At 50.1% G+C, this 26,944-nt stretch overlaps 1 protein-coding gene and 1 pseudogene across 2 annotated transcripts; one reads left to right on the forward strand and one right to left on the reverse strand.

Annotated features, from left to right (window-relative positions):
• The first annotated feature begins 2,710 nt into the window (after positions 1-2,710).
• LOC100842507 overlaps positions 2,711-26,944 on the forward strand; it is a 29,530-nt pseudogene continuing 5,296 nt past the window's right edge.
• On the reverse strand, positions 21,581-26,144 carry LOC100843852 (multiple organellar RNA editing factor 2, chloroplastic). Of its 2 annotated transcripts, XR_729592.3 has the most exons (5): positions 25,715-26,144; positions 25,497-25,594; positions 25,348-25,413; positions 21,975-22,281; positions 21,581-21,895 (listed from the first exon to the last, which is right to left on the reverse strand). XR_729592.3 is itself a non-coding variant. In XM_003563871.4 (4 exons), the coding sequence occupies exons 1-4, from the start codon at positions 26,086-26,088 to the stop codon at positions 22,136-22,138; spliced, it is 684 nt and encodes a 227-aa protein (XP_003563919.1). In that variant the 5' UTR covers positions 26,089-26,144; the 3' UTR covers positions 21,591-22,135. The 2 variants fall into 2 exon arrangements, 1 of the variants encoding a protein (XP_003563919.1); XM_003563871.4 differs by having other exon boundaries at positions 21,591-22,281.

The raw sequence follows: 26,944 nt of genomic DNA on the forward strand, positions 1-26,944 counted from the left end.
CTAGAGATAAGGAAATTGCTCCAGAGATACCCCTCTCGACGAGCGAAGGGAGTCGACCATCCGAGCCGGCTCAACTTCATACTCGAGTCGAAGGTGCTAGTGTTGAAGCATCTCCACCTCGAACGACGTCCTCTGGCTATCATGTAAGTTACTGTCTTCTTTGAGATTTTCGCCTTCCGGTGGGAGTAGTAGTCAGTAGATGACTCGAAAAGTTTCTGCAGCCGATCATTCACTCCATAATGAAGTATGTCGGTGAGTTCGAGGACATGAAGGCTGAATGCCACCGGCTCCGCAAAGAGTTGGAGAAGTGTCAGCAAGATTTGACGGCCGCACACAGTTTGCTATGAGTCGCATATTTGAAGGTTCGAGTGCTCATTATTTCTGCCGCAGACCAAACCTCTCAGGCCAACTCCCTCAAGGACGCTGCTGAACTCCAGTGTAAGAACTGGGAGAAAAAACAGGCGGACTTGGCTCAGGAGTCGGCAGACAAGTTGGCGGCCAAGAAACGCCGTGCCCAAGAAGCTTTGGATGCCCGCCTCTCCAAGGAGACGGAGGCAGAGAGGCGGCAGGTCGAGCGACTTAATGAAGCCGCGCGTTCTTTCGCTGGTAAGCTTTCAAGCTGTTTGAGTGACTTAGCTTTTGTCTTCTAGTCAACTGAAAAATGTCAAAAACCATTGACAAATTCAAAGTTTGCTCTGAATTTGACATTTTTGCATGACCTCAAATTTAGTGTAAAGATGACCAGCTGCAGAAATTTAGCGGCTGCTTCTTAGCCATTCATGTTAGCTGTTTTGCTCTAGCAGTGAGATTCAGTGACTGTGGGGGTTGCCCTGTTTTTTTCTACAATGAAGCCGTTCTAAAATGGTAAAGGTCCACAGAGATTTGGCTGCATTACTGGAAGAGGAGATGTCTCGCAGGGGATCTTCGCTGGTGCCATCTGGTGAACAATTTGGGAAATGGAAATGATTGAGAGAAAGCAGTTATCGTAAGCAACATCGGAGAGTGCAGGCTCCTTGACAGCCCGTCCAAGGGCTTCACTTCCCCATCTGGGAGGGCGTTGATTCCGCTTCGGGGAATTCAGAAACAGGTCCTCCTCGGTCGTCCACTCTTTCTTCGACGGCAGATTGCTCCCACTTCCACCATTCTCGATCTCCTACGCGCCAAAGATAAGATACAGGAGACGGGGTCCTGTGAAACGAACCTATCCCTCGTGCTTTCACAAGAGCCTATTGCGGGATTCGAGCAGGAGAAATTGTTCGATCGTATATTTACTCTTCTTCCAGTCTTGTCTTGGACACTCTAGGATGTGTTCTTGATATTTGTCTCCTTGGCGCCGAGGAGCTCCTGCGCCCGGCGCGTCTCCACGTCGGCGGCCTCCTGCGACTCGGAAATCAGGCTGGAATCCGACGATTTGGAAGAATGGTGCGAATGGTGGGGCGTGGGATGGAGCTCCTGCGGCCAGCGTGTCTCCGCATCGGACATGACTCCAATTGATATGCATAATACTATCTAAGGAAGACATGTAAACAAGCTAGCAACTTAGTTTATACATGGTGTTACATAAAGAAAAATAAAATCGGCCCAGGAAGGGGAAACGGAAAGAAGGGAAAAGCACGTCGGCCCTCAAATTTTAAGCAAACTTTGAATTGCCGTAAAAAATTCAAAGAAAAATAAAAAAAATCGGGTAGGTATAATACTGGGAGATTGTGTAGCTGGATCTTTTTGTGTTGATTTTTATAATGGGAATCATCAGATTGAGAGGCTTGAAATCCATACCCTGTCGCACGAACAACGAAAATTCATTTCACAGCAAGTTCGAAGAACAGCAGGGCACAACCCTGTTTCAGAGCGCAAAAATATAAGAAAACCCACCTCCCACTCGCCAGGGTAACTAACGTCGTCGGATTCCTCGCTATCTGGCCAAGAAATCCCCATCTCGTTTCTAGATCGAGCCTCAGAACTAACCCTAGCAGCATACTCTTATTACCAGGCCATATTCGTGGTGGCGCCATGGGGCAGGGGAGGGGCACATGGCGGCCTGGAGAGGAAGGGAGGGGCGCACCGCCACACCGCCGCGGGTCACGTCCGTTACGCTGCAGATATATATGTATAGGGAAATAACATTCCAGGTCCATGAACTTGGCAGCGATGTTCAGTTTCATCCATTCACTTGAAAACTGTTCAAATGACTCACTGAACTTGGCAGCTTTGTTCATTTTAGTCCAAATGACCAAAATCAGGTGAAATTCGGCCATGCTGGCATGTGTCGTGGACCTGACCGATGTGGGAGGGCCTTTACAACTTTCTGGTTATGGACATTCTCTGTTTACCCCCCCCCTCCCCCCAAACCTCCTCTAGAATGGGGAGACGCTCCCCTCGCTGGTGAACCCAATTTGGGCCGGTATACGCGGCGTCCACGCGAATGGTTCCGTCGATGGGTTCTGCGGCAGCTACTCGAACAGCCAGATCCACGTCACATGCCATCATGACCGAATTTCACCCTAATCTGACCATTTGGACTAAAATGGGCAAAGCTATCAAGTTTAATGAGTCATTTGAGGAGTTTTCAAGTTAATGGATGAAACTGAATATCATTGTCAAGTTCATGAACCCGCAGTGTAATTTCCTCTGTATGTACTGTGTGTGTGCTGCCGGTCTAAACAAAACAAATCGAATCGAGCAACCAATTAATTCTTATCCACTTCCAAAGATGTTGTTGTCTTCGTGCCTGGGAAGCGTGGTGTTGGTCGGAGCATCAGCCTTGGCCACCGCCGCTTTGACCTGGTCCGTGTGGACGCTCCTGGAGGAATACCTCCACGCACGCCGTGCCTCCTCCAAAAACCCCTTGCCGGGCGGCATCCTCAAGGCCTTGGACGCCGGCGCCCTGGACCCGGTCATCGGCCGCGACGCCGAGATCGACCGCGTCGTGTGCATCCTCTGCCGCCGGACCAAGAACTGCGCCGCGCTCGTGGGCGCCACCGGGGTCGGCAAGACGGCCATAGTCGAGGGCCTCGCGCAGCGCATCGTGGCCGGGGACGTCCTCGGCGCGCTCACCGGGGCGCGCATCGTGCAGCTCGACATGGGAGCCATGGTCGCCGGGACACGCCTGCGCGGCATGTTTGAGCAGCGGTTCAAGGAAGCCATTAGGACGGCGGAGGAGTCGGACGGCAAGATCATCCTGTTTGTCGACGAGATGCACGTGCTGGTCGGCGACGGGGACACCCGGGACGGCACCGGCGACGCGGCCAACATGCTCAAGCCGGCATTGGCCCGTGGCCGCATCCGTTGCGTCGGCGCTACCACGACCGGAGAGTACCGCTGGTACATCGAGCCGGACGCCGTGCTCGAGCGCCGGTTCCAGAAGGTGGCCGTCGAGCAGCCGAGCGTCGAGGCCACCATTGCCATCCTGCGAGGGCTCAAGTAGCGGTACCAGGATCACCATGGGCTCAGGATCCAGGACGACGCGTTTGTCGTTGCTGCACAGCTCGCTGGCCGCTATATTTTCGGTATGTTAAATCCAAGAATTTAATCTAATCGTATGTGGATTAGTGCAGTGCAAGCGTCGATGATTATTCGCAAGACAATTAATTGGTGCAACTTTTTTCAAAAATCGATATTGCGAGGTCACCAGTTTCCTGATAAGTCAATTGATCTTATTGACGAGGCATGCGCTACGACAAAGATGCAAGCAGACAAGTGAAAAATGGCCAATGCAGCCCTATGATCACTGCACCAAAAGAAGGAGCTAACTGTTGGCCCGAGCCATGTCGCACAGTTAAATATTACTAGTAATTCCTGATCATCTTATTTCTATTGTTTTCGTGCGATTTGTTTATAATATTGTCCAAATTATTAAGGTGAGCCGATGGACTAGAATCCCTCTCACTACACTTGATCAAGAGGACAAGGAGAAGCTGACTCACCTAGCGAAAAAATTGCACGACCGGGTTGTTGGCCAAGATGAGACGGGTCGTTAAACCCTAGCAGCAGCGTCGGCGGCGGCTACACTGTGTTCTTTTTTTTTTTGAAGGCATAGTGTGTTCTTTCTGAGCTGCTTTCGACTTTGAATCGGCAAAGAACGTACCTACTCGTTCAGTTTCTTTTTTTTTACGAAACGGGAGCAGCGCTGCATTTCATTGATTAAGATAGAACAAAAGAGTTATTTACAACTCCAAGAAGGAGAGAGAACAAAAACAAAAAACAAAAAACAGCCTAGGAAAGAACTTTGGGAGGGCGAACCCTACGTTCGGTTTCTTAATATCTGTACATGATTGTTCGAGTAAAGTTCATTTTAAAAGTTCATTTTAAACCTTGTGCTTGTAGAGGTCGACCACATCAAACCCTGAACTGCAAATCCCTGAAGTCGGCACCCCCAACTCTTCAATACCGGTCATTAGTTGCCAAAACAGTGTATCCAAAAACGTAGCACCAATTGGGTCCCACTATTAGTCCAACGTGCCCTGAGTAGCCAAACATGTCAACCACTACAAGCACTCTTTTTTTTTTTGCATTAGAGGAGGAGTTGCATCAAAATCAACTATGCCCCTGCCTGATATGGGTGACCACTGACCACGAACATCAAGCCTTACTTCCTGTCGACTACGTGCTCAAGGCCAGCCTGTCCGATATGGCCGGCCATGGGCATTGGGCAACCAGGTGTTCACCGACGAACAGCGAGGCGCTCAAGGCCAGCCTCGTCCCGGCCATGTGCAACCTGCACGCGGCGCTGGCCCAGTCAGCATGGATGACTACGTGCACCGGCCAGCAGCTCGTCCGTCGGCGGCCATGGCTAGCCTTCTTGGAGGAGGTACCGTTCGAGCTCGTCGCTGTGGATGCTCCCGGCCGCCTCATAGGCTACGGCAGCGGCGAACCGGATAATCAACGCCAGCACGGCGGCCTTTCCCCTTTTCGCCGGTCTGATTTGCCCGGGGTTCGCATGCCCAGAATATACATCTACTGGTCCAAAGGAGGAAGAAGCTGTGGGACCCACCAATAAAATTTGATGAACAGGGAATATGGATGGAGCATAGATGAGAAGTAGTCAAAGCCGCGTTTGTATTGAAAGGCCCGTGCGGGACCCACCCTGTACATGTGGCTTGCTTTAGTCAAAGATCCTAGCCACATCAGCAATCCTAGTCTGTGATACCCTTATTTGCAACTAATGATCAGGATTGAAGAGTTGACGGTGCCAACTTCAGGGATTTGCAGGTCAGGGTTTGATGTGATCGACCTCTACAAGCAGATGGTTCAAAATGGACTTTACTCTTGTTCTAATTAATTCAAACTTTCTCAGCTTCCACCGATTTCGTAGAAAAAGGTATCTGCATACGTAAAACAAAACAAAAGCAATCTAGTCCTAGCGGTAATAGATTAGATACTGGTAAAAAAAGGGTAATAGATTAGATTTTGTGTTGTGTACATTTGTTTGTTTTTGCCAAAACTTGCGACCGTTGTCAAGTTGACAAATTTTGACTTGGGATAAAGATATTTCGAAACAAAGCAATTTCTCCAAATCTGCCCCGGTTGTATGCTGTTGTTAGGAAGTAGCGAGGCCCACACGTCATTCAGCCAGCTAAGGGCATTTTCAACAAGTTGATACTAGAGCTGATACTAAGAGGAGAGAGAAAAGCCAACCTCATGCTAAGTAACAGCTGCTACAACAGTTCGTTTATTTGTCTTGTTACTAAGATCTAAAATACTATTTAAATGTTGCATGTGAGAGTAACTTGTGAGGATCTACAATGAACTATAACTTTGTAGCCTATACATGTATCTCTTGTATATTAACAAGTAGTCTATAATCAGCAAAAACATAAACAATACATTAATTATTGCTGCAAATCGGACATCATAATATACGGCCACGTACTATAAACGAACTGAGATTCAGGACGATGCTCTTGTTGCTGCCACACACCTCGCTGACCGCTATATTACCGGCATTTACTGATGCTCTCTGTTGCTCCGTTTTATTTTTAATTAACAAAAAATTTTAGCAAGAACATGTGTGCTCCTTGTTTTTTTTTTACTTTGAATTTTGGAAAAATCTAGTGGTAATTGTGCAGCTGTATGCAAGAAATATGCTACTAATTGTATTGGAATTGAGTACTCTATAATTTTTAAATTTAGGAAAGATTAGAATAGATATGGAAATTAAGTGGATGATTTTTTTGTTTTGTTAGCTCCCCAATTTCCGGACAAGGCAATTGATCTGATTGACGAGGCATGCGCCGGCGTCAAGTTGCATGTCGAAAAACAAAAACAAGTCGAAGATGAAGAAAACAGCAGCTCTATCAATGCACCCAAGGCGGGAATTGTTACCACAGGTCATGTTGCGCACGTAACTAACCGTTCCCACTACTACAAAACGGTCTATATGCCACGCAACATCAGTAACGAGTCCAGCGTGACCGTTACTAATAAAGAACATCAGTGTCAGTCGCGGCCACGACCGTTACTGATGAACCGAGCGGGCACCGTCCGTCCCCGCCCAGCCACACATCAGTGGCGGTCGCGCGACACGACCGCCACTGATGAACACTCATAGCTCGCGAGTTACATCAGTGGCGGTCGTTTAAGCGGCGACCGTTACTGATGAACCAGGCATCAGTAACGGTCGGACCAGCTCGACCGTTACTGATGTGTACACGATTATCAGTAACGGTCGAGGAAACCTCGACCAACACTAATGTTACTCGCGTATTAAGTACGCTGTGCGGAGCCGCAGCTGGTCGCGCCGCGCGTCGTGACGGACCAGCTGCGGCCCCTTCCTCTCCGGCGACGGCGTGGTGCCGCCCGACCGCGCCATGGCCTCGGCGACCACCCCAGGTACGCCCTCCTCCCTCCCCCCCGCGCTGGCGGCGCCGCCCCATGGCCGGCGAGCAGCCATGGCCGCCGAGCTCCATTTTTGGAGCTCCGGCGGCCGGCGCGCTCCGATCTTCGAGCCCTAAGCTTCCCTCTCCCTCCCGATGTCTCTCTCCTCCCGATCTCTCTCGCTGGCCTCAATTTCTCTCCGAATTTTCCCAATATAAAATTTTTGAGCTCCACGGCCGCCGGCCAAAATGCGGCGTCCTCTTCGTCGCCCGGAGCTTCCCTCTCGCTTGCGTGCTCTCTCTCCCTCCTGATCTTTCTCGCCGGCCTCCAATTTCTCTCCGAATGTCTCTAATTTCAAAATTTTAGTTAGCTCCGGTTAATTAGCAGATTAATCTCCTTGTCAATGATTAGGCTAACTATTTTGCTTTTTTGTTTTTTTGTGTATTGTGTTGTAGATCGAAGGATCGTTCTTGGATGTGCGCGAAGGAAAGAATCAATGCTCGATGGATAACCGAATGGACGGTCTTTTTTGGAGTCGCGAAAGGTGATATGGAACGAAAAGGACTTTTGATGATGCGTTGCCCATGTCGCAAATGTGGAAACACATGCATAATGAAGCCTGAAGATGTTCAGATGCACGTGCTGGCATCGGGTTTTGTCGATGGTTATTCTCGCTGGACTTGTCACGGGGAGGATGCAGTTGATGTCGGTAGCGGTAGCGAAGATGATGATGTCCTGCGGTATGATCTGGCGAATGAGTCCGAGGAAGAAACAAGGGTCGATGAGGAGGCTAATGTGAAAGGTGAAGTAGCTCCATGTGGCAGGATTGCCGAAATGCTAGATGACCTGTACCTACGGGACCAGCTGGAGGACCCCGAAGATGAGGCAGAGTCTGCTCAGTTCAAAAAATTGTTGGAGGACACAAACACACCCTTGTATGATGGAGCTGGCGAAGAAAACAACGTGCTCGAAGTGATGCTCGAACTTTTGAGGCTGAAGGCAGCATCATGCTAGTCAGACAAGGGCTTCACGGGCTTGTTAAGTTACCTTGCTTCAGTTTTTCCACAGCCAAATAAGTTGCCCGAGAGCACATACGAGGCGAAGAAGATTACGTGCCCGCTCGGATTGGATTGCGTGAAACATCATTCATGTCCAAACGACTGTATGGTATACATTGGAGAGTACGAGAACCATGAGAGCTGCCACATATGCGGTGCATCGAGATACAAGAAGAAAAACGCCAGAGCTGGCGAAGACGATGGGGAAGAAGTGATGAAGGGCAGGCCGGCAAAGACTGTCTGGTATCTTACGACAGGTGGCTGAGTTGACGTTGGATGCAGAATGTTAAGGATGCGAGGTATCTCGTCTATCACGATCCGGCGCAAGCTGCATTCGATCCTGACAGGCACTACCGTGTGGAGAAGGCTGGGGTCCTAAGACACCCTGCCGATGGGACTCAGTGGAGGAATTTGGACACGGCATTTCTAGATTTTGGGGCAGAGCCCAGAAACCTAAGGCTCGGTCTCAGCACTGACGGGATAAATTCTTTCGGAAACATGAACAACAAGCACAGCACATGGCCAGTGATCTTGTTTGTCTACAACCTTCCTCTATGGTTAATCATGAAGAGAAAGTACATCCACATGTGCATGCTCATACAGGGTCCAAAGCAGCCGGGAGCTGACCTGAATGTGTATCTGCAGCTAGTGAAGGATGAGCTGAAGCAGCTTTGGAATCCTGGCAGAGTGGTTTGGGACGCAAACAAGAGGGAGTACTTCATGATTAGAGCAGCGCTTCTGACGTGCGTGCATGACTACCCCGCGAATGGAAATACTTCATGCCAGGTGACACATGGCTACAAGGCCTGTACAAAGTGCGGGGAAAACACGCCATCGGAGAAGTTGCCCGCTTCATCCAAAATTGTGTACATGGGCCACCGAAAGTGGTTGGATGCTAAAGACCCTTTGAGGGATGACAAGGAAAGGTTCAATGGGAAGACGAAGCACGGGACAGCGCCGAAGGAGAAGTCTGGTATGCAAATCCTCGGAATTGTGAACGATTTTGAGGTTGTCTCCGGAAAGATTGCTGCGAAGAAATATAAGGAACCTGAAGGCATCGTGTGGAAAAGGAGGTCCGTATTCTGGGACCTGGAGTACTGGGCACATTTAGAATGCCGCCACAGCATAGATGTCATGCACGTGGAGAAAAATGTATGCGACAACGTGCTGGGGTTGCTGATGAACATTCCAGAGAAGACGAAAGATGGACCCAACGCACGGAAGGACCTGGAACTCATGTTTATCAGGAAAGAGTTGTGGGGCAAAGATCAAGTGTCGGCGGCCGACAAGAATGGTTTCGTGACGGTGACCACGCGGTGTCGTCTTGCATGTTACAACCCGTACAAAGACGAGTTGCATAGGATGTGCCAGTGCCTGCAGGGCATTAAAGTCCTATCGAACTACTCGTCGAGCATCAAGCATCTAGTTGACATGAAGAGTCACAAGCTATCTGGCATGAAGTCCCACGACAACCATGTCATACTCACTCAGTTACTTCCAGTCGCAATCAGAGGTATCATGGAGCCGCACGTAAGGGAGACAATCATGAAGCTTTCTTTGACAGCATCTCGCAGAAGTCAATCACCGTTAGACGTGCCAGATACTGAAAGATAGTATGATACAGATTCTGTGAGCTCGAGATGTTCTTCCCTCCATCATTCTTCGATATCATGGTCCATCTAATGATCCACATATGCGATGAGATCCTGTCCCTAGGGCCCTCGTTCCTGCATAACATGTATGGCCCTGAACGATACAACGGGATTCTAAAGCGGTACGTTCGTAACAGATCGCGTCCGGAAGGTAGCATCGTGAAAGGCTTTAGGGCAGAAGAGTGCATCGAGTTCTGCACGGATTGGTTGGCCGATCAGAAATCAATAGGTGTTGCCGAATCACGGCACAAGGGCAAGCTCGTTGGCGAATGTGGCCTTGGACAGACATACCTTAATGTCTATGGAAGAGGAAGGGAAGCAGACTTTGAAAGAGCACATTTGGTTGTGTTGCAAACTGTCGATTGCTGCCGGTCTTATCAGGAAATCCACATGGAACAACTGCGAAATAAAAACCCTAAAAGATGAGAAGTCTGGATCCACTAGGAGCACAATAAAACATTCGCAGCGTGGCTGAAGAATTATTGGTACGGCAGGGAGACGACCAATCTATCAGAAGAGACGGTTGCATGTTTGTCACGGAAACCTGCTTACCACGTCTCTACTTGGCAATCATATGCAATCATCGGCTATAACTTCTACACTGCGTCTCAGGACCGTAAAAGCACGTATCAAAATAGTGGTGTAGTCATGACTTCTGAGACCGCGACCGACGACAACAGCAAAACCAAAGTGTTCTTCGGTGTTATCGAGGAGATCTGGAAATTGGAGTACTCGATCACAAAGATCTCAATGTTCCGTGTAAGATGGACCAAAGGTGAAAAAGAAGAAAGTCACAGGTTCACGACGATGGTGCTACCTCCTGAGATCCCTCGTGAACAAGTTGACGTGAGAAAAATTCCGGCAAGAGAGGAACCATGGGTCTTTGCTAAACAATGCAAGCAGGTATTCTACATAAACGACCCGGCAAATAAAGGCCGCGTCGTAGTAAGAAGAGGGAAAAGAAGCATTGTTGGAGTGGACGGAGTTACTTCACAAGAAGACTACGAAGGTTTCCATGATCCGACAACCGCCGCAGATGATGACGAAGCAGAACGCATGATATTAACGAGGAAAAGAAGATGTGATGGGAGCGAGAGCGAAAAAATACCACAAAAACCCTACCTCAGAAGCAGTTCTGAGAGGAGTCAAGTTATGACTTACCGAAGGAAGGAGAAGCACTAGTAGTCACATTGTAAAAATGTACTCGTACTGAATCTTAATGCAAACTTTGTACTAAGTGAAATTATGTGTGAAATTTGTTTGCATGTGATGAATTTTTTGAAATTTGTATGCATGTGATGAAATTATGTGTGAAATTTGTACTAGAAAAATGCATGAATTGATTCCTCAAACATAATTTCAAATGCATGAATGAATTGATTCCTTAAACATAGTTTCTAATGCATGGATTGATTCCTCAAACATCAGTAACGGTCAACTACTGTCCATCAGTAACGGTCGGTCGCTCTGCCGTCCGTTGCTAATGTGAGCACATCAGTAACGGTTGCGGAGCCTCCCGCCCGTTACTGATGTGTGGGTGATCATCAGTAACGGTCGCGAGATTACGCGACCGCCACTGAGGTGCTTCAGCATATAAAAGCGAGCGGCCGAAACCCTAGCCCTTTACTTCTCGCCTGCGCGTCGCTTTCCTCTAGCAGACCAGTAGTGGGCGCTCCTCCTCCCCGGGCGAGGCCCTGCCGGATTTCCGCGCCGCCACCGCCGTCAACCTCCTCTGCGCCAAGCCCGACGCCGCCGTCAACCCCGCCTCCGCGCCGGACGCCTCCTCCCCCGAGCCCTCCTCCTCCGCGCCGAGCCCGAGCCCGCTGCCGCCGCCCCCGACGCCATCCTCCTCCTCCTATGCCTAGGTGCGCGCTCCTCTGCCTCCCTCTCCTCTGATTTCCTAGTGCTAACCCTAATTTGATTTAGGTTAGTGTTAGAGTTAGAGTAATTTAGGATTAGTGTTAGCAAATTAGTTGCTGTTGTTAGGGTTAGGGTTAGCCCTAGGAAATTACATGCTGGGATATACATGTTATCTTATGATTCGGTTGCTATATAAGTTGGGATATACATGCTGGGATATAGATGCTATTTTATGTGGGCCCGACCATCGTGTCGGGTCATTGGAGAAGGGGCCGGCAATCGTGCCGAGGGGGTACATATGCGGGTGGGTTTTTTATGCAGGTTTCGAACTCCTAGTAGAGAAAATTTGCTAGTTTTTTAGCATAGGTCATGCCGAAATTTTTGGCCGATATATATTTGATGGTTTTGATGGCATAGGTATGAAATGGGCAAGAGGAGCAAATTGCCAGCTCTGGCTCAGGTAGCTCTCGTTCAGAAGTGCACGACAACGAGCAACGGGTGGAAGAGAGTAACCCGCAGCCTTCTGAAACTCCCGCTAAGAAGCAAAGGAAGAAGACGCCGAGGGGGAGCCACAACGTGAAGGAGTTCTGTTACGTGGTCACCCGGCACTCTGACAGAGGCCGCCCGGAGTCGTCTGAGAGGGCACAGAAGGCCTTCGCAACGACCTATGGAGTCGTTGCACTCAAGTATTGCAAGATCACCGACGAGTGGAGTGACATCTCCCAAGTCGTTAGAAACACGTGCATCGCGGACGTTGCAAGGAGGTTCCAAGTCACCGACGAGTGGCGCGAGCGATTCCTAGCGGCCGTCAACATAGCAGTCCACAATGGACTTGCTAATTGGAAAACCACCGCTAGAAAGTGGATGGACAAAGCCTACGAGATCATCAAGAAGAAATGACCGTCGGTAACTAATGAGGCCGAATGAGAAAAATTCAAGAAGGAATCGTCTGACCCTGCCTTCATTGCGAAGAGTGAACGCATGAGAGCGTTGCACTTGAGGAAGCTTTTGAACCACAGGCTAGCGAGTGCAGGGAAAGAGGGGAAGAAGAAGGTCTGGTGCAAGCAGGACCGAATTCTCGAGGTGGCAGGCAGGGTGCCTCCAGTGCATGACATGCTGGAGGACCAACGTGCTAGAGAATATGCATGTCAGCACATGACCCCGAGGAGTGGGCGGGCATTGAGCCAATGCAGCCGCCTGTTAAAAAATTTACGGTAAGGGTTCACGTGTATTTATTTGTTTTCGGCGTTAATTATGACGCTCCTGATCCATATAGACTCACGTCATGTCTTATATGATAACAGGAAAATGCCCACAAATGGGAGGAGAGCAAGAGGTCAGAAACCTCTGACAACTCCGTGCAGAGCAAGAGGTGTGAGTCGGCTGTGACCGCCGGCTTGCAAAACGCGGAGCACACGGGCCGTGTTCTAGGAGAAGGCGAAGGGGCCTGCTGGGATGATTATTTCCTGCCTGCTCTGAAGCGAAGCAGGGTCCAGAAAAAGCTCCCCGCTTCTGCTGAGATAATAGAACAAGCTAAGGCGGAGGCGCGAGAGCAGGCATCTATCGTGTCTCAAGAGGTGTCGCGGGAATATGCAGTGCAAGCCGTCCATCATTTGGTGTCGACATTGGCCAAAGACCACCCCGCCCTTGACGCCATACTTGGGGGAGGAGTGGAAGGTTTGAGGAACCTCCTTCCTCCTCTTCCTCCTCTTCCCCCGCGAAGCAGCGCTGCCTCCGACACACGTATGGAGGACGAAGACACCTACACCGCGGCTCCTAGCATGGACAACCCCCCCGCTAGCCAAACGGACCCAAGCGAGGGCATCCGGGATAACGATCCGGGTCCGAGCGACAACATCCTTGTAAGCAATCTTTTCAAACTCTTTTTCACTCCTTACCTTCATGAATAAAGATCTTACACACATATGCCTTCTTCTTGTTACACGAAGGCACCGCTGAAGTGTCATATCCACGTTGACAAGCCTGGGAAACCTGTAGGCACCATTGGCCGCCTGATGCCCAGACAATCACCGCCACTAGTGCACGGCATTCTCATGAACGACGCACAAGTGAGTGTGATGGTGGACTCCGTCGTCGACGACCATCGGGATTATGCTATCCCGCTACCTCCGGAGGAAGGCATGGATATCCTAGGCGGTTGTCCAAACTACCACATTATGGGGCCTAGGAGCTTGGTATCTCTCTACAACCAGCGCCGGCCCTCTATAACTCCATCTCCCTCCGCCCACAAAAGTACTTCTCAATCGCCGCTCGGCCTTTTCTCTAGGATACTTCCTCCTATCGATGCCGGCGGAGATGAAGAGCGGGCAATGTCGATGCCTGCACAGCTCAAAGATAGCCAGACCACAGGGTCGGCACAGGCTGGAAGCGTCCCTCCTACCTTCTCTCTCTTGGGTGCCGCTGAGTCCATGGGTGGCCGCAAGATCGATGACAAGTACAAGGCAGAGGAGCAAAAGGCATGGAACAGTAAGAGGAGGCATAAAAAGAGGGGGCGCGGCGACAAGACCATCAAGGAGTCCTCCAATATCACTCAAGATGAGATGCATTATGTGCCTGACATAACTGGAGTCTGGGAGGACAATAGGCCTAAACTTCTCATCAAGAACCCATATCAAGGCCAGAGATTCGAAGACGAATCCTATTTTGTGGCTAGAGAGTTCGACCGGGTGCTTATTTACTATCCTGGAAGACCGATGGTCACCGAAAATTCCCTGCATGCTGTGTCCAGAGAGATGCAAAAGCTTCATCAGTTCTACATGCAAGCATCAGTTGGTTCTGAACAGCATGCCCAATAGATCAATGTTAGAATCCCAAAAAACTATGGCTTCTTTGACTAAGAAACCGGAAAGATTCAGGAACGTCCTATCACCTTTGGTGTGGACTTCAACGAACTGTTCCACCTCTTCAACCGCCAAAAGCTTGATATCAACCTCTTAAGGCTCTGGTCTGCCTACCAAATAAGAGAACTGCGGCGAATGGAGGTCAAAAAAGTAGCCATTCTAGACAACTACGGTGACATCGGTTTTGAGCCAGAAAAGGATGCCTCAAGAACCATGGCATCTAAATACTTGGTGGCATGTCTCGAGAAATACGCGGACGACGACTTCATCCTCTTCTTCCTTAATTTGGAGTAAGTTGAATTTTATATTTGGAACCATTTATTTTTTCTAATTCAGTCTTTCTTATACACCATTAGATACTAAAGTTTGTTTCTTTTGAAAACAGAGACCATTGGGTCACAATACTCATTTGTTTGCCTTGGTCCGCGGTGTACTACTTCGATGCACTACTTCCGAAGAAGGGTGTTCGAGGTCGGTTTTGAAAACCCATCAAATCACTCATTAACACTGCCTGAAAAGTGGCGACCAAGAGAATACTAGCTGGTAAAGGCTATAAAGACGAGCATCACCACAACCACAGGTTTCCTTGCCAGCAACAGCCGCCCGGCAGTGTGTTCTGTGGCTACTACTGTTGTCACATCCTTATGGAGAATGCCAGCATGTTTAAGCCTGAGTGGAACGGGTCAGTCGCGCCGATGGAAGAGTACTGGCGGTCCCGAATGACAATGAGACACCGACCTAAATGGGTCGTCCATAACATTCAAAGGGAGTTCACCCATCTCATAAACAATGAGGTCATCAAGCCTAGTGAGGACTTTTTCAAACGCGTGGAACAAGTCGTGTTTAGGGTTCACCCACGACAATAGATTCAAGCTTGAAATGAGATACATTTGTATTCTTTATATGCTTCTATGAAAGTTTGACACTTTGTAATTATGCTTTTATGAAATTTTGACACTTTGTAATCAATGTCATGAAGTGAGATACATTGTATTCTTTATATGCTTTAAATGATGGGGCTTATATACATTTGGCTTTAAATGATGTGATGTGACGTGCTGTGATGTGATGCGGCTTTATATGTATTTTTCTGTGATGAGTTACATTTTTCTGTGCTGTATATATTATTATGTATATTTCCTGTGTATTTTTTATGGTTTTAATTTTTTTTTAAATATCGAAAATGTATCAGTGTCGGTCGCTCGACCGACACTGATGGGGAAACGTGACCGTTACTGATGATATGTACATCAGTAACGGTCGCGGGTATCATCAGTAACACGAAATTAGTAACGATGGCCGCGACCGTTAGTGACGCTGTTTTTCTGCCCTTAGCAATGCGCGCTCGCCTGGCGCCGCTTCTTTAAGGACACCAAGACGGCACAAGGCTGCCGGCCGGCGCGCGGGAGACATGCATGCATGTATGTGACCACGGGGGCCGCCTTGCTTTCATGCCCGTCGAACGGGGCCGGCATGTCGATCAGATCGTGCGTGCATGCATGCGCCGGCGGCCGTCGATCGTACATGTCCGTTGTTTTCAGGTACGCTGACGTAACCATTGGGTCAGCGTGACAAAGGACGTACGTATGTGTACGCATGTCGCCGTAGAATCCATGCATGCAGTACGTACGTCGAGCTAGAGATGTCAAATAATTAATGACTAAACTCGTCCGGCATGCAGCACTAGTCTGGACGTACGGCCGGGGCTTGCCAAGACGCGCGCGCGAGCAGCAGGCAAGCGCGCGGCACGTACGTCGTCGCTGCCTCGGCTATGATGCGCAGCGCGCGGTGCTCTCTCGTCCTGCAGGGGCTGGCGGCGGCATTGCTGTGCTTTCTTGGAGGCGTGCGCTGCTGCGGCGGCATGCATGGAGCTTCCTGTGGACTTGCGGAGGCGTGCGCTTTCCTTGGAGGCGGGCGCTGTACTCGATCGACCGGCCGGCCGGATGCATGCGCGTGGGAGCAGGATGCATGCCTCTGCCTTGTGGTCCCGGCGTGCGTGCCCAAGCCCCAAGACGGCGGCGGCATTAAGCCTCCTTCTGCATGCATGCATACCCGTCGAGCGATCGAGCTCTTCACCGGCCGGCAGCCGGCGTCCTTGAAGAAAGGCCCTCCAGCTGGTCGCGCGCGGCATCCATCGCAAACAAACAAGAAGAAACGCATCTCGTACGTACGGCGGCATGGAAGCGGCCGGCCAGGCTCCGAAACAGGGCCGGCGCTCCATGGATCAGCAAGCTGCAGATAAAACAGGGCAGGCTCCATGGACTAATATTACTGCACATACACCAACCAGACAGAAAAGAACGTAGTAGCAGTAAAGGTTCGAATATAATGCTCCGAATCACCAAAACCCATATAATCACCAAAGAACTAGTAGCATCGATGTGAATGATAAACCAACAAGTTTTTCAAGTGCCCTGTTAATCGTTCAAACTGCCAAATGCATGCGAAATGGGCGGCACGAGTTTTGGAAAAGAATCGATCAAAGAGTCCGCAGAGAACCTTGTTACTTGGCGAGAACCTTGCAGCGCCTAGGAGTTGCTCCGGGAGCTCACCGCGGACGAAGAAATCAATTGCCGCGCCTCGGGTAGCGGTTCGCGAGGTACGCCAGAACGAGCAGCAGCGCTTGCTCCGCGACCATGCGGTAGAGACCGGAGTCCTCGACCCGCTCGGCTCGGGCTTGGGGTCGGGCGTCGGGGCCGGGGTCGGGTCGGCGTCGGGCGTCGGCGTCACCTCGCATCGTAGAACGGGACCCAGCCGGGGTTCCACCGGCGCGGCGCGGATGACCGTGGGAAGCCCGAGCTCGGCGGCAGGCTGGTAGAGGATCTCCGGGGGTTGGGGCAGCACCGTCGGCGGCGTGTCAACCGGAGCAACCGCCGGACTCCGGATCCACTGCGCCAGAGCCTGGATCGCAGCTCTCGCACCCTTGTCCAAGGCGAACGCATAGATCGCTCTGACTGCCTTCCGCAGCTCCTGAAGCAGCGCCTTCTTTGACATGGTGGAGGCGGCGGGGCTCGCCGCTCGCCCTGCTGCTTGCGGATGGTGGAGGCGGCGGCGCTCGCGCGGCTGCTTGCGAATGGATCGTCGGTGGCGGGCGGTGCTTCTATCGGCCAGGTGTGGTGCTGCGATCGATGGCCGGGTGCCGCTCTTATATGGAAAGGAAGGAAGATCCATCACGCGATCTCTATTCTCTAGTGGCGGCGGCGCCATGCCAGCTGGCATAACGGCTTCGGTAATTTTTAAGAGCTGTTCGTACGCGTAGTCTTTTCGGTAAAAAAAAAATCTACACAGCTGCTTGGGTAAAAACCTGCGTATTTTTTTGGACGTCTTTTTTCTTTCTAGAATGCTTTTTGGCCGTCCTAGCAGTAGTGCTTGTTTATATGAGATAAGTTTTTCTTTTGAAGCAGCCACGTTCCACAATCCGTTTACCAGAGACTACATATATAGTCACGACACAAGACAACTATGATGGTCAAGCAACTTTGCAAAAATTACCTCCAAGAAAAAAATAAAATAAAATATTCTGCTCTTGGAAAAACTTGTGCCTAGCAAAACCGTCATCCACCCACATTCTCCAAGGCCACCATGGCAGCGCCGAAAAAAAAGGGCGAACAACCGCCACACGACACCGAGACTTTTTGACACGTCGGCTGGGGATCTTCCCTATGGTCACCAAAACTCGACGCCGTCAACTCATCCAACGTAGTCGAAGAAGAGGAAGGCTGCCACCTGCCATCATCCACACATCCAATTGCAAGACAACAAACACAACTAAAACAACCAACACGATCGCTACCCGCAAGAGTGCCGACCGCTAACCACGAGACCCGAATCTCGCCGGATCCAAAGATCGGCAAGATGACCGGGCCACCTGCCCCTCGACGCCACAGGTTAAAGCGACACCAAGATGAAGGAAGAGCAGAGACAAATTATTCAGATGCGGCCCCGTCTGCTCCATAGAAGCAACTCTTCAAGAAATACTATGCCAACCTAACCACAGGCCGGAGCACTGGGGTCCCCACCCCTTCCCATCGCCTGAAGCGGCAGAAGAAGGAGGCAAGGACCGGCGGCTTGGCGCTGTAGTCCGGGCAGATGAGATCCCCGCTTGAGATCCCTTTCCTCGCTGGGAATGGTTCCTTATATGGGATAAATTGTATGACAAACATGTCCCGTTTCTGTTCTTTTTCCATGCTGACATGGATAAGTTGTGGGCCCCACCCACATAATCACACTCACAACGACTAAGGACAAGTAACGGCCCACCATCAATTTGCTCTCTCCCCGTCCCGATTCATCCCGCCACCGAACATCGCGCCGCCATGAGCGGCCGCCCACTTGTGCGCCCTGCCTCCGCCTGTAGATTCCCGCCGCCCGTTCGCTCCCGCACACTGCCTGCTCCCACTTGCCGCTCGGTACGCCTATGCGCTGCCCGCCTGCGCCCTCTCGTAGCCTTGTCGGCACGTTCGCCGCCCACACATCGTGTCCGGTCACTAATCGCCGCACGCCACTGCCAATCGGGAGGACCACCGGTGGCTTGTGCCGACGCGGTCCCTGCTGCCTTGCGCGAGGCTACCGCCATCCTGGCATCAGGCTCATCCCATCGATGTCCAAGTCCCGCGGGGAGCCGCAGGTCCGCAGCCGCCTTCCGCACACGGACGCCGCCGACACGCACGAGCTAGTGGAGGCGACCAAGAGCGGGGGCGGGCGCTGGCGAGATCCGAAGGGCGGCGGCGAGATCCGGATCGGGCATGGGTGGGGGTGAGATTCGTAGGAGAGGAGCGAGGAGGGCTCTGTTGGTTTTTTTTCTTTTTGGGCGGTACGTGTTTTTTCTGCGCTTGAGGACCGCGGGAGCCGGGATTAAAAGACGCGTGGGGATAGCGGTGGCAGATTCGTAATTTTGATGAAGTGACGTACCGCGACGTCCGTACGTACTATCACCACCAACTCCAATTTAATATTTTTGTATAGACTAGCAGATTGTCCATGCGTTGCTACGGAATAATTTTTCTCGTGCGGGTGATCCATTTCGTGTGGGGACTGAGGAGGACGGAAGCTTGCACTCGTGTCGTCCGGGAGATCGAGAGGAGGGGGCTTCCGCTGAGGATGGACGAAGACGGACGGCTTCAGGACCTGGGGTATTAGGTGGCATATTGGACGTAATTTCAGTGACATGACGTACCACGACCGTATCATCACCACCAACTGCAATTTAATATATTGGTATAGATAGCCACAACACAAGACAAATATGATTGTCAAGCAACTTTGCACAAAATATCCTGCAAGAAGAAACCAAAAATCCACTCTTGGAGAAATTTGTGCCTCGCCGAACCGTCATCCACCCACATCCTCCAACGCCATCATGGCAGCGCTGAAAAAAAGGGGCAAACAATTGCCATACCAAGATCTAGAAGAGCACCTTCGCATACAAGGATGCTTTCCGAGCCGATGAACCGAACCATCGCAAGCAACAACACCGAGACTTTGTGGCACGTCGGCCGGGGATCTTCCCCGTGGTCACCAGAACTCGACGCCATCAACTTCATCCAACGTAGTCGAAGAAGAGGAACACCGCCACCTGCCATCATCCACACATCCAATTGTAAGACAGCAAACACAACAAAAACGCCCAACACGATCGCTACCCGCAAGAGTGCCGACTGCTAACCATAAGACACAAATCTCGCCGGATCCAAAGATCGGCAAGATGACCGGGCCACCTGCCCCTCGACGCCACAGGTTAGAGCGACACCAAGATGGAGGAAGAGCAGAGACAAATTATTCAGACGCGGCGCCGTCTGCTCCATAGAAGCAACTCCTCAAGAAATACTATGCCAACCTAACCACAGGCCGGAGCACCGGGGTCCCCACCCCTTCCCATCGCTTGAAGCGGCAGAAGAAGGAGGCAAGGACCGGCGGCTTGGCGCTGTAGTCCGGGCAGATGAGATCGCCGCTTGAGATCCCTTTCCTCACTGGGAATGGTTCCTTATACGGGATAAGTTGTATGACAAACATGTCCCGTTTCTGTTCTTTTTCGATGCTGACATGGATAAGTTGTGGGCCCCACCCATATAATCACACTCACACCGACTAAGGACAAGTAACGGCCACCATCAATTTGTTCTTTTGCATCCAGGTTGGAAAATGCTTCACAGATATTTTCTCGTGCAAGTGTCTGGCTCAGATCCATTTGCAGGCAAAAGACGCCCTCTCAGCGCGGACTCACTTGAAAGATGGTCGACAGGAGCTATTTGGCCGTCCATAAAATGCTCAGAGACCATTGGCAACCCAAAGGGTAGTGTATATGATCCATTACATCCAAACAAAGTGGGCTCAGGCAACACAACTCGAAAGATGGGAGCCAGGAGTAATTGGCCCCAAAAGCACGTCCCAATGCAGCGACTCAATTTGGCGGTCATCCGCTTTTTTATGCGTGGCGATCCATTTTCGATAGAGTTTGCACCGGATAGCTATTTTCACCGGATAGGCCGCTGTATAAAGTGTAAAATGCACTGACGGTCACTCAATTTTGTTTCGACTCTCAATTTAGTCATTACATTTTAGAAATCAAAAGTTACGGTCCGTGAACTTGGGGAAACATGCCACATACGCTAGACTTCGTGTAACTAAAAACTTATTGTGGCGTCTGGCTAGGAGATGTGCAATGACAATATTAAGATACTAATTATGGTATCTACATATATTAAGATACCAAATATGACCCACCGCCTATCGAGGTTACGTGAAGTCAGTTTGATTTGACCATTTTAAAATTTATCATATTTCTACCATTTTATTTTTTAATATAAACTTATTGTTTGTTTCTCAAGATGGACCATGTTCTAGATCTATGAAATTCAAAAGTCGGACTATTAACGGTGATGGTTGCATAATGGTATTGGTGGGTAATTTTCTTCAATCAAGATCACGGTTATGATTGATTAACGCACTCCCTCCGTCCCATGTTAAACGATTCAAATTTGTCCAATTATGAATATACCTATGCCTAAAAAACGTCACTTAATATGAGACGGAAGGAGTACTTGTTTTTTTTAGATTTTCTACTTTTTTTCTGGTTGATCTGCATATACTTTTAGTATGAAATAGGTGTTGAGATTGGAAACAACTATCGTGCAAAATATCTTAAAATTCTCAGAGTTTCTAAGCCCTGCCTGGTAATATTTAGGTATTTTACATATCACCAATTAGGTCGTTCCTTGTTCAAGACTATTTCTAACTGATGCTACATCAGAAGCAGATGTGCGGTAACATCCATTCCCGAATAATAAGAGAGAAAACTGCGACCTAATCGACCAATGACCAAACTTGCAACAGGAAGAACACAGAGAAACAGAAAACCAAAAAGTACAGTGAACTATTGTCAGGACAAGAGAAATCTGTGGATCTTGGTCCAGGCATACACTCTCTTCTGGCCGAACAAGCTTACATGACATAGTTATGAGTTTACATGGACAACCTCAAAGGAAGTAAAACCTACTAAGCTCTTGAGTTGCACGGTGATTGTCTCGACTGTTCAGGTTGACGATGTTGTGCTGAGTGCTAGTCTGAAGAATCGTGCGTCTATCTCGCCAGCATCTGCTTCTGAATGTAGGGGGTCAGACAGAGGCCTCAAATCGACCCACTAGTGGTTCAGCTGTAAATTGTTTGCCATATTAAATCAGCGGGACAACTTCAGATCAAAAAGGAAAAGCTAATAACATAAAAGGTGTTACCATCAAGCTGTTCCTAGTTCAAAAACCAAACTGCTTTCTCTATCTTGGTTGTGTATATCAGCAGCAAATGTTCCACACACTACAGTGAGAACATCATTTTAACTTGGACGGGGAAATCACCGGGGCTTGTTATTTAGTCTTCGATTGATCACCTCAGCTCATCACCGTTGTTGGTTCTCCCTCCTCCAAGCATAGCGGGTCCTGTCATTGTACCTAGGCCTATCTGATGCTCTCTGAGGCACAGGCTCCACCCTTCTCTGCCTCTCCGGAGACCTCTGGACAATCTCTCCATTAACAAAAAGCTCAGCTGCAAAATCAAATAGATCGGAGAATATGAATATTTTGCTTCTAGTCCTATAAGGGTAATCTAAACAACCTAGATTAATCCAAAGACATTGAAATGTTATATAGGCTAGACAGGATAAGATAATAGCTGTAAATGCATTGTTGAGGTTTTGCCTCCACTGATCAGCATTACTGTACCCGAGTGCAGAACCAATGACAGGGTTTTGCTTCAAGTCCGTTAGCATTTAAAACAAGGAATTGCAAACTGACAACATACAGAAATAACTGTAATTCAGATAGAACCCACAATGGAAGTAAAACAGCATCATAGATGTGATTCACAAGAAAATGCTATAATAGCTAATTAAGCTCAGTGAAATTTGGTGAACGACAATCATGGTTATGATGTTTCATCTCTACTGATCTGATCTGTGAGACTGTGACACACTTTATTGACGGGCACGGACATTACTGCCAATTAAGCTCAGCTGCTTTGCCAAAATGGACAACAAGACAGGCTTGGCGAAGAATGGCAACTAATTCTCAGAACAGATAAAAGAGACAGAAATATATCATCAATGTCTCATCTCCACTGATCATAAACCTATTTTGCCAAGGTGCTGAACCTTTAGAGAGACATTTGTTCTTAGTCATTAGCATTCAAAGCAAGAAATTGCCAACTAGGCTTCTCCGTTTTGCCAAGATGGACTACAAGACAAGTTTTGTGAAGAATAGTCACTGACCAAACTCAAAAATAATAGATACCTTGAAATAAGCAACAACCCATGAGGCTAGGCCTGGCAGTGGGTCGAAAACTAGACCATACCTGAACCAAACCCGTACTAATCAACCAAGCAGCCAAACCTCACCCAAACCCATTCGGTAGTTCAATCAACCAAACCAAAACCAAACCCACGGATATTTAGACCAGAACCAAACTAAAGCAAAGGATCATCTGTAGGTTGAAACCATTGGCTCAAATGGGTCCGGAGGTCACGGAGGGAGCAGGTGAGGAGGTCGAGGTCGGCGTCCGTTACGGTGATGCGCTTGAGGGAGAGGGAGCAGAGCGCTGGGAAGGCAGCGAAGGCGAAGGCGGCGGCCCGGGGGGCGGAAGGCGGAGCCAGCCCACCCAAGAGGCAGGAGGTTGAAGTCGGAGAAGCAGGGGCGGCCCTCGCCGTTGGAGAAGCGCCGCCGCGCGAGGATGTTGCGGACGACGACGGGACGCACGGTGGCGGACTCGGCGTGGTGCCAGGAGCGGGAGACGATGGAGACGGCGCCCCTGTCACGCACTCACGCGGCACGGTGAGGGCGAGGCCAGGAGACGAGGAACTGGAGCACCTGGTCGGGCGGTGGCAAGGGCGAGGCGCGCGGCCGCTTGGGCGGGACGGCCTCGTCGCGGATGGATTGCTGCGGCCGGCGGGAACGAGTGGCCGGCGGCGATATGGACTGTAGGCAAGCTCCTTCCGGGACGGATCAGGTAGGCCGTAGGTGGGCGGCGGCGTGTGGCGGCAGCCGCGGAGGTGTGGCTGCGACGGGTCCAGGGGAAACTGCCGGTTCACAACCATTGAATTTCTTCAGTTTCTGACTGAATTGTTACGGCCCAAACTCAACTAGTCTAACCTATTTTCGCTGTGAACCAAAACCAAAACTGAACCATTTGGGATCTCAAACCATTTACACCTGAACCAATTAAGCCCAAAACAAAACCCACCCACTAAAACCCGGTTATACCTAAACCATTCCCAGGCCTACAAGAGGCGGTAAATGTGTCACTAATGTTTCATCTCCACTGATCAGAACCTCATTTCACTGAGGAGCTGAACCGTTAGAGAGACATTTTTTCTTTGTCCATTAGCATTCAAAGCAGGACATGGCCTTTAAGATGTCACAGCTTTCCCAAGATGGACTAAAGAACCTTTGGTAAAGAATGAACACTAGTTAAACTCAAAAGAGTTCCGAAGGCAGCAAATGGGTTACTTGATGTCTCATCTCCACTGATCAGAACCCCATTTTACCGAGGTGCTGAACCGTTAGAGAGACATTGTTCTTAGTCCATTAGCATTCAAAGCAACACATTGCCAAGCAGGCTTTCTCACTTTGCCAAGATGGACTGCAGTACAAGTTTGGTGAAAAAACAGTCAGTTGGGAACAACTCCAAAATAGATCAATGGCTTCAAATAAGAAAAATCCCCAACATGCGGTAAATATGCTATCGAAACACATTTTACAGAGTTGCTGATCGGCTAGCGAGACATGTTTTTCTTAGTCCAGTAACATTCAAAGCAGGGATTTGCCTATCCTCATAGGCTTGCCAATATGGACTAGAGCATTTAAGGCCTAGGTTCGGGTCTGAAAAAATTGTCATCATAATGAACTGATTTAAATGTGTCCTAATATTTCATCTCCACTGATCAGAACCTCATTTCACCGAGGAGCTGAACCGTTAGAGAGACAGTTTTTCTTAGTCCATTAGCATTCAAAGCAGGACATTGCCTTTAAGACGTCACAGCTTTGCCAAGATGGACTAGAGAAACCTTTTGTAAAGAATGGCCACTATTTAAATGCAAAAGAGAATCAAAAGGCCCTAAATGAGTTAATTGATGTCTCATCTCCACTGATCAGAACCTCATTTACCAAGGTGCTGAACCGTTAGAGAGACATTGTTCTCAGTCCATTAGCATTCAAAGCAAGACATTGCCAAGTAGACTTCCTCACTTTGCCAAGATGGACTGCAGTACAAGTTTGGTGAAGAACAGACACTTGAGAAGAACTCTAAAATAGATTAATGGCTTCAAAGAAGAAAAGCCCCAACGGGTGGTAAATGTGCTACTGAAACACATTTTACAGAGTTTCTGATCGGCCAGGGAGACATATTTTCTTAGTCCATTAACATTCAAAGCAGCGATTTGTCCAAGTCATAGGCTAGCCAATATGGACTAGAGCATTTAGGGGCTAGGTTGGGTCTGAAAAAATGTCATCGTGATTTGAATGCTAAAGAATCATTCTACAAGCTAGAACTTATCATGAGGAACAACCATAGGCCTAGATATGAAAAGATGAACTGATCTCCTGAAAGAAAAAAAGCTACCTCCATAGTCCTTGTTCTCAGGATCAACATATGAATCGGGAAGCACAAACAGAACACCAGGAATGCCTATAACATATCAAACAGTGCATTAGATGTACATCCTCTTTAAAAAGGAATAAGAGAGCAATACTTGGTAACAAACAATAAACCTTCCAGCTTGTTGGATGTCTCCTCATCGATCTCACACCCGAAACCGAAGTACTGCTCACACGAGACATTGTAAATCTTCTTCTTGGCCTCCTCCTCGCTGCATCACAGACAAGCCGAAACAAAAGTTAGCTACCCCTATCTCTCAGCAGTCATGCGTGTGACACGAAATGGGGGGGAGGGGAAGACATGGATGAGAGGGAGGGTAGTAGAGGTGTACCTTCCGAGGATCTTGGCGAGGGTCTGGATGTAGCAGTCGATCATCTGCTGCTTGGTGGCGCCCTCCCCGCCGGGCTTGTCCATGACGATGAGCCAGTGCTCGTAGTCGCACCCGGGGAATAGCGGCGCCATCTCCGTGGGCGCGCGTTCCCCTCCTCCTCCGCCGCCAGACCGCGTCGGGGAGTACCCGTCGCCGCCCGGCCGCCGCGCCATCCCGCGGAGGAAGCCGAGGCGGGGGGCCACGACCGCCGGGCGCAGCAGCGGCTCATGTACTGCCGCTGCCACGGACGGGCCGCGGCGGAGAAGGGCGGATACGGAGGAGGACGCGCGTCGGGACAGGAGCCTCCGGGCTCCGGCGGCGGCGCCGGCGGCCATCTTCGTTAAACCCTAGCAGCGTCGGCGGCGGCTACACTGTGTTCTTTCTTAGCTGCGTATGACGGTGATGGGTTTTACTATGGATCCCAAATGGGCCGGGTGGGCCTCGACGGACTTTTTTTTTGTTGCAGCACAACGAAACATGAAGATCAAGATCGGTTACGTCTTCTCAAAAAAAAAAAAAAAGATCAAGATCGGTTACGGATTCCATTCCGTCCCGTTTCCTTGTCGGATACTACAAGTGACAGCTGATTCGACGGCACGGTTCATACATATATATGCAGCTGATACAGGCAGCTAGCGGAACGTACGAAAAGTTGTCAAAAGTGTTTTTAGAAGGAAAAGTCGAGACATGTTGTGGCAAGCGATATTGGCCAAGAACGTGCTAGTCTTGGCCGGAGCATCCGCCGTCGCTGCCACGGCCGTCATGTTCTGGGCGAGGTCCGCCAAGCAGCAGCCCGTGGGCAGCAGCTACAGACAGCTCGCGCCCTTGGACGCTCGACCCGGTCATCGGCCGCGACGCCGAGATCGACCGCGTGGTGTGCATCCTCTGCCGCCGGACCAAGAACTGCGCCGCGCTCGTCGGCCCCGCCGGGGTCGGCAAGACGGCTATCGCCGAGGGCCTCGCGCGGCGCATCGCGTCCGGGGACGTCCCCGCCGCGCTCGCCGGGGCGCGCGTCCTGCAGCTCAACGTTGCGGCGATGGTGGCGGGCACCAAGTGGCGCGGCATGTTCGAGGCGCGCCTCAGGAGCGCCATCAGGCGGGCGGAGGAGTCGGCCGGCAAGGTCATCCTATTTGTCGATGAGATGCACATGCTCGTCGGCGCCGGGGACAACCGGGACGGCACCGTCAACGC

Source organism: Brachypodium distachyon, chromosome 1 (genome assembly GCF_000005505.3).
Source record: "Brachypodium distachyon strain Bd21 chromosome 1, Brachypodium_distachyon_v3.0, whole genome shotgun sequence".
Lineage (NCBI taxonomy): Eukaryota > Viridiplantae > Streptophyta > Magnoliopsida > Poales > Poaceae > Brachypodium > Brachypodium distachyon.

Coding starts and splice junctions, on each gene's coding strand:
- LOC100843852 (XM_003563871.4), bottom strand. CDS start 26,088: ATGGCCGCCGGCGCCGCCGCCGGAGCCCGGAGGCTCCTGTCCCGACGC. Junction 25,414..25,496: donor GACATCCAACAAGCTGGAAG/GTTTATTGTTTG, acceptor GATATGTTATAG/GCATTCCTGGTGTTCTGTTT. Junction 22,282..25,347: donor TGAGAACAAGGACTATGGAG/GTAGCTTTTTTT, acceptor TTGATTTTGCAG/CTGAGCTTTTTGTTAATGGA.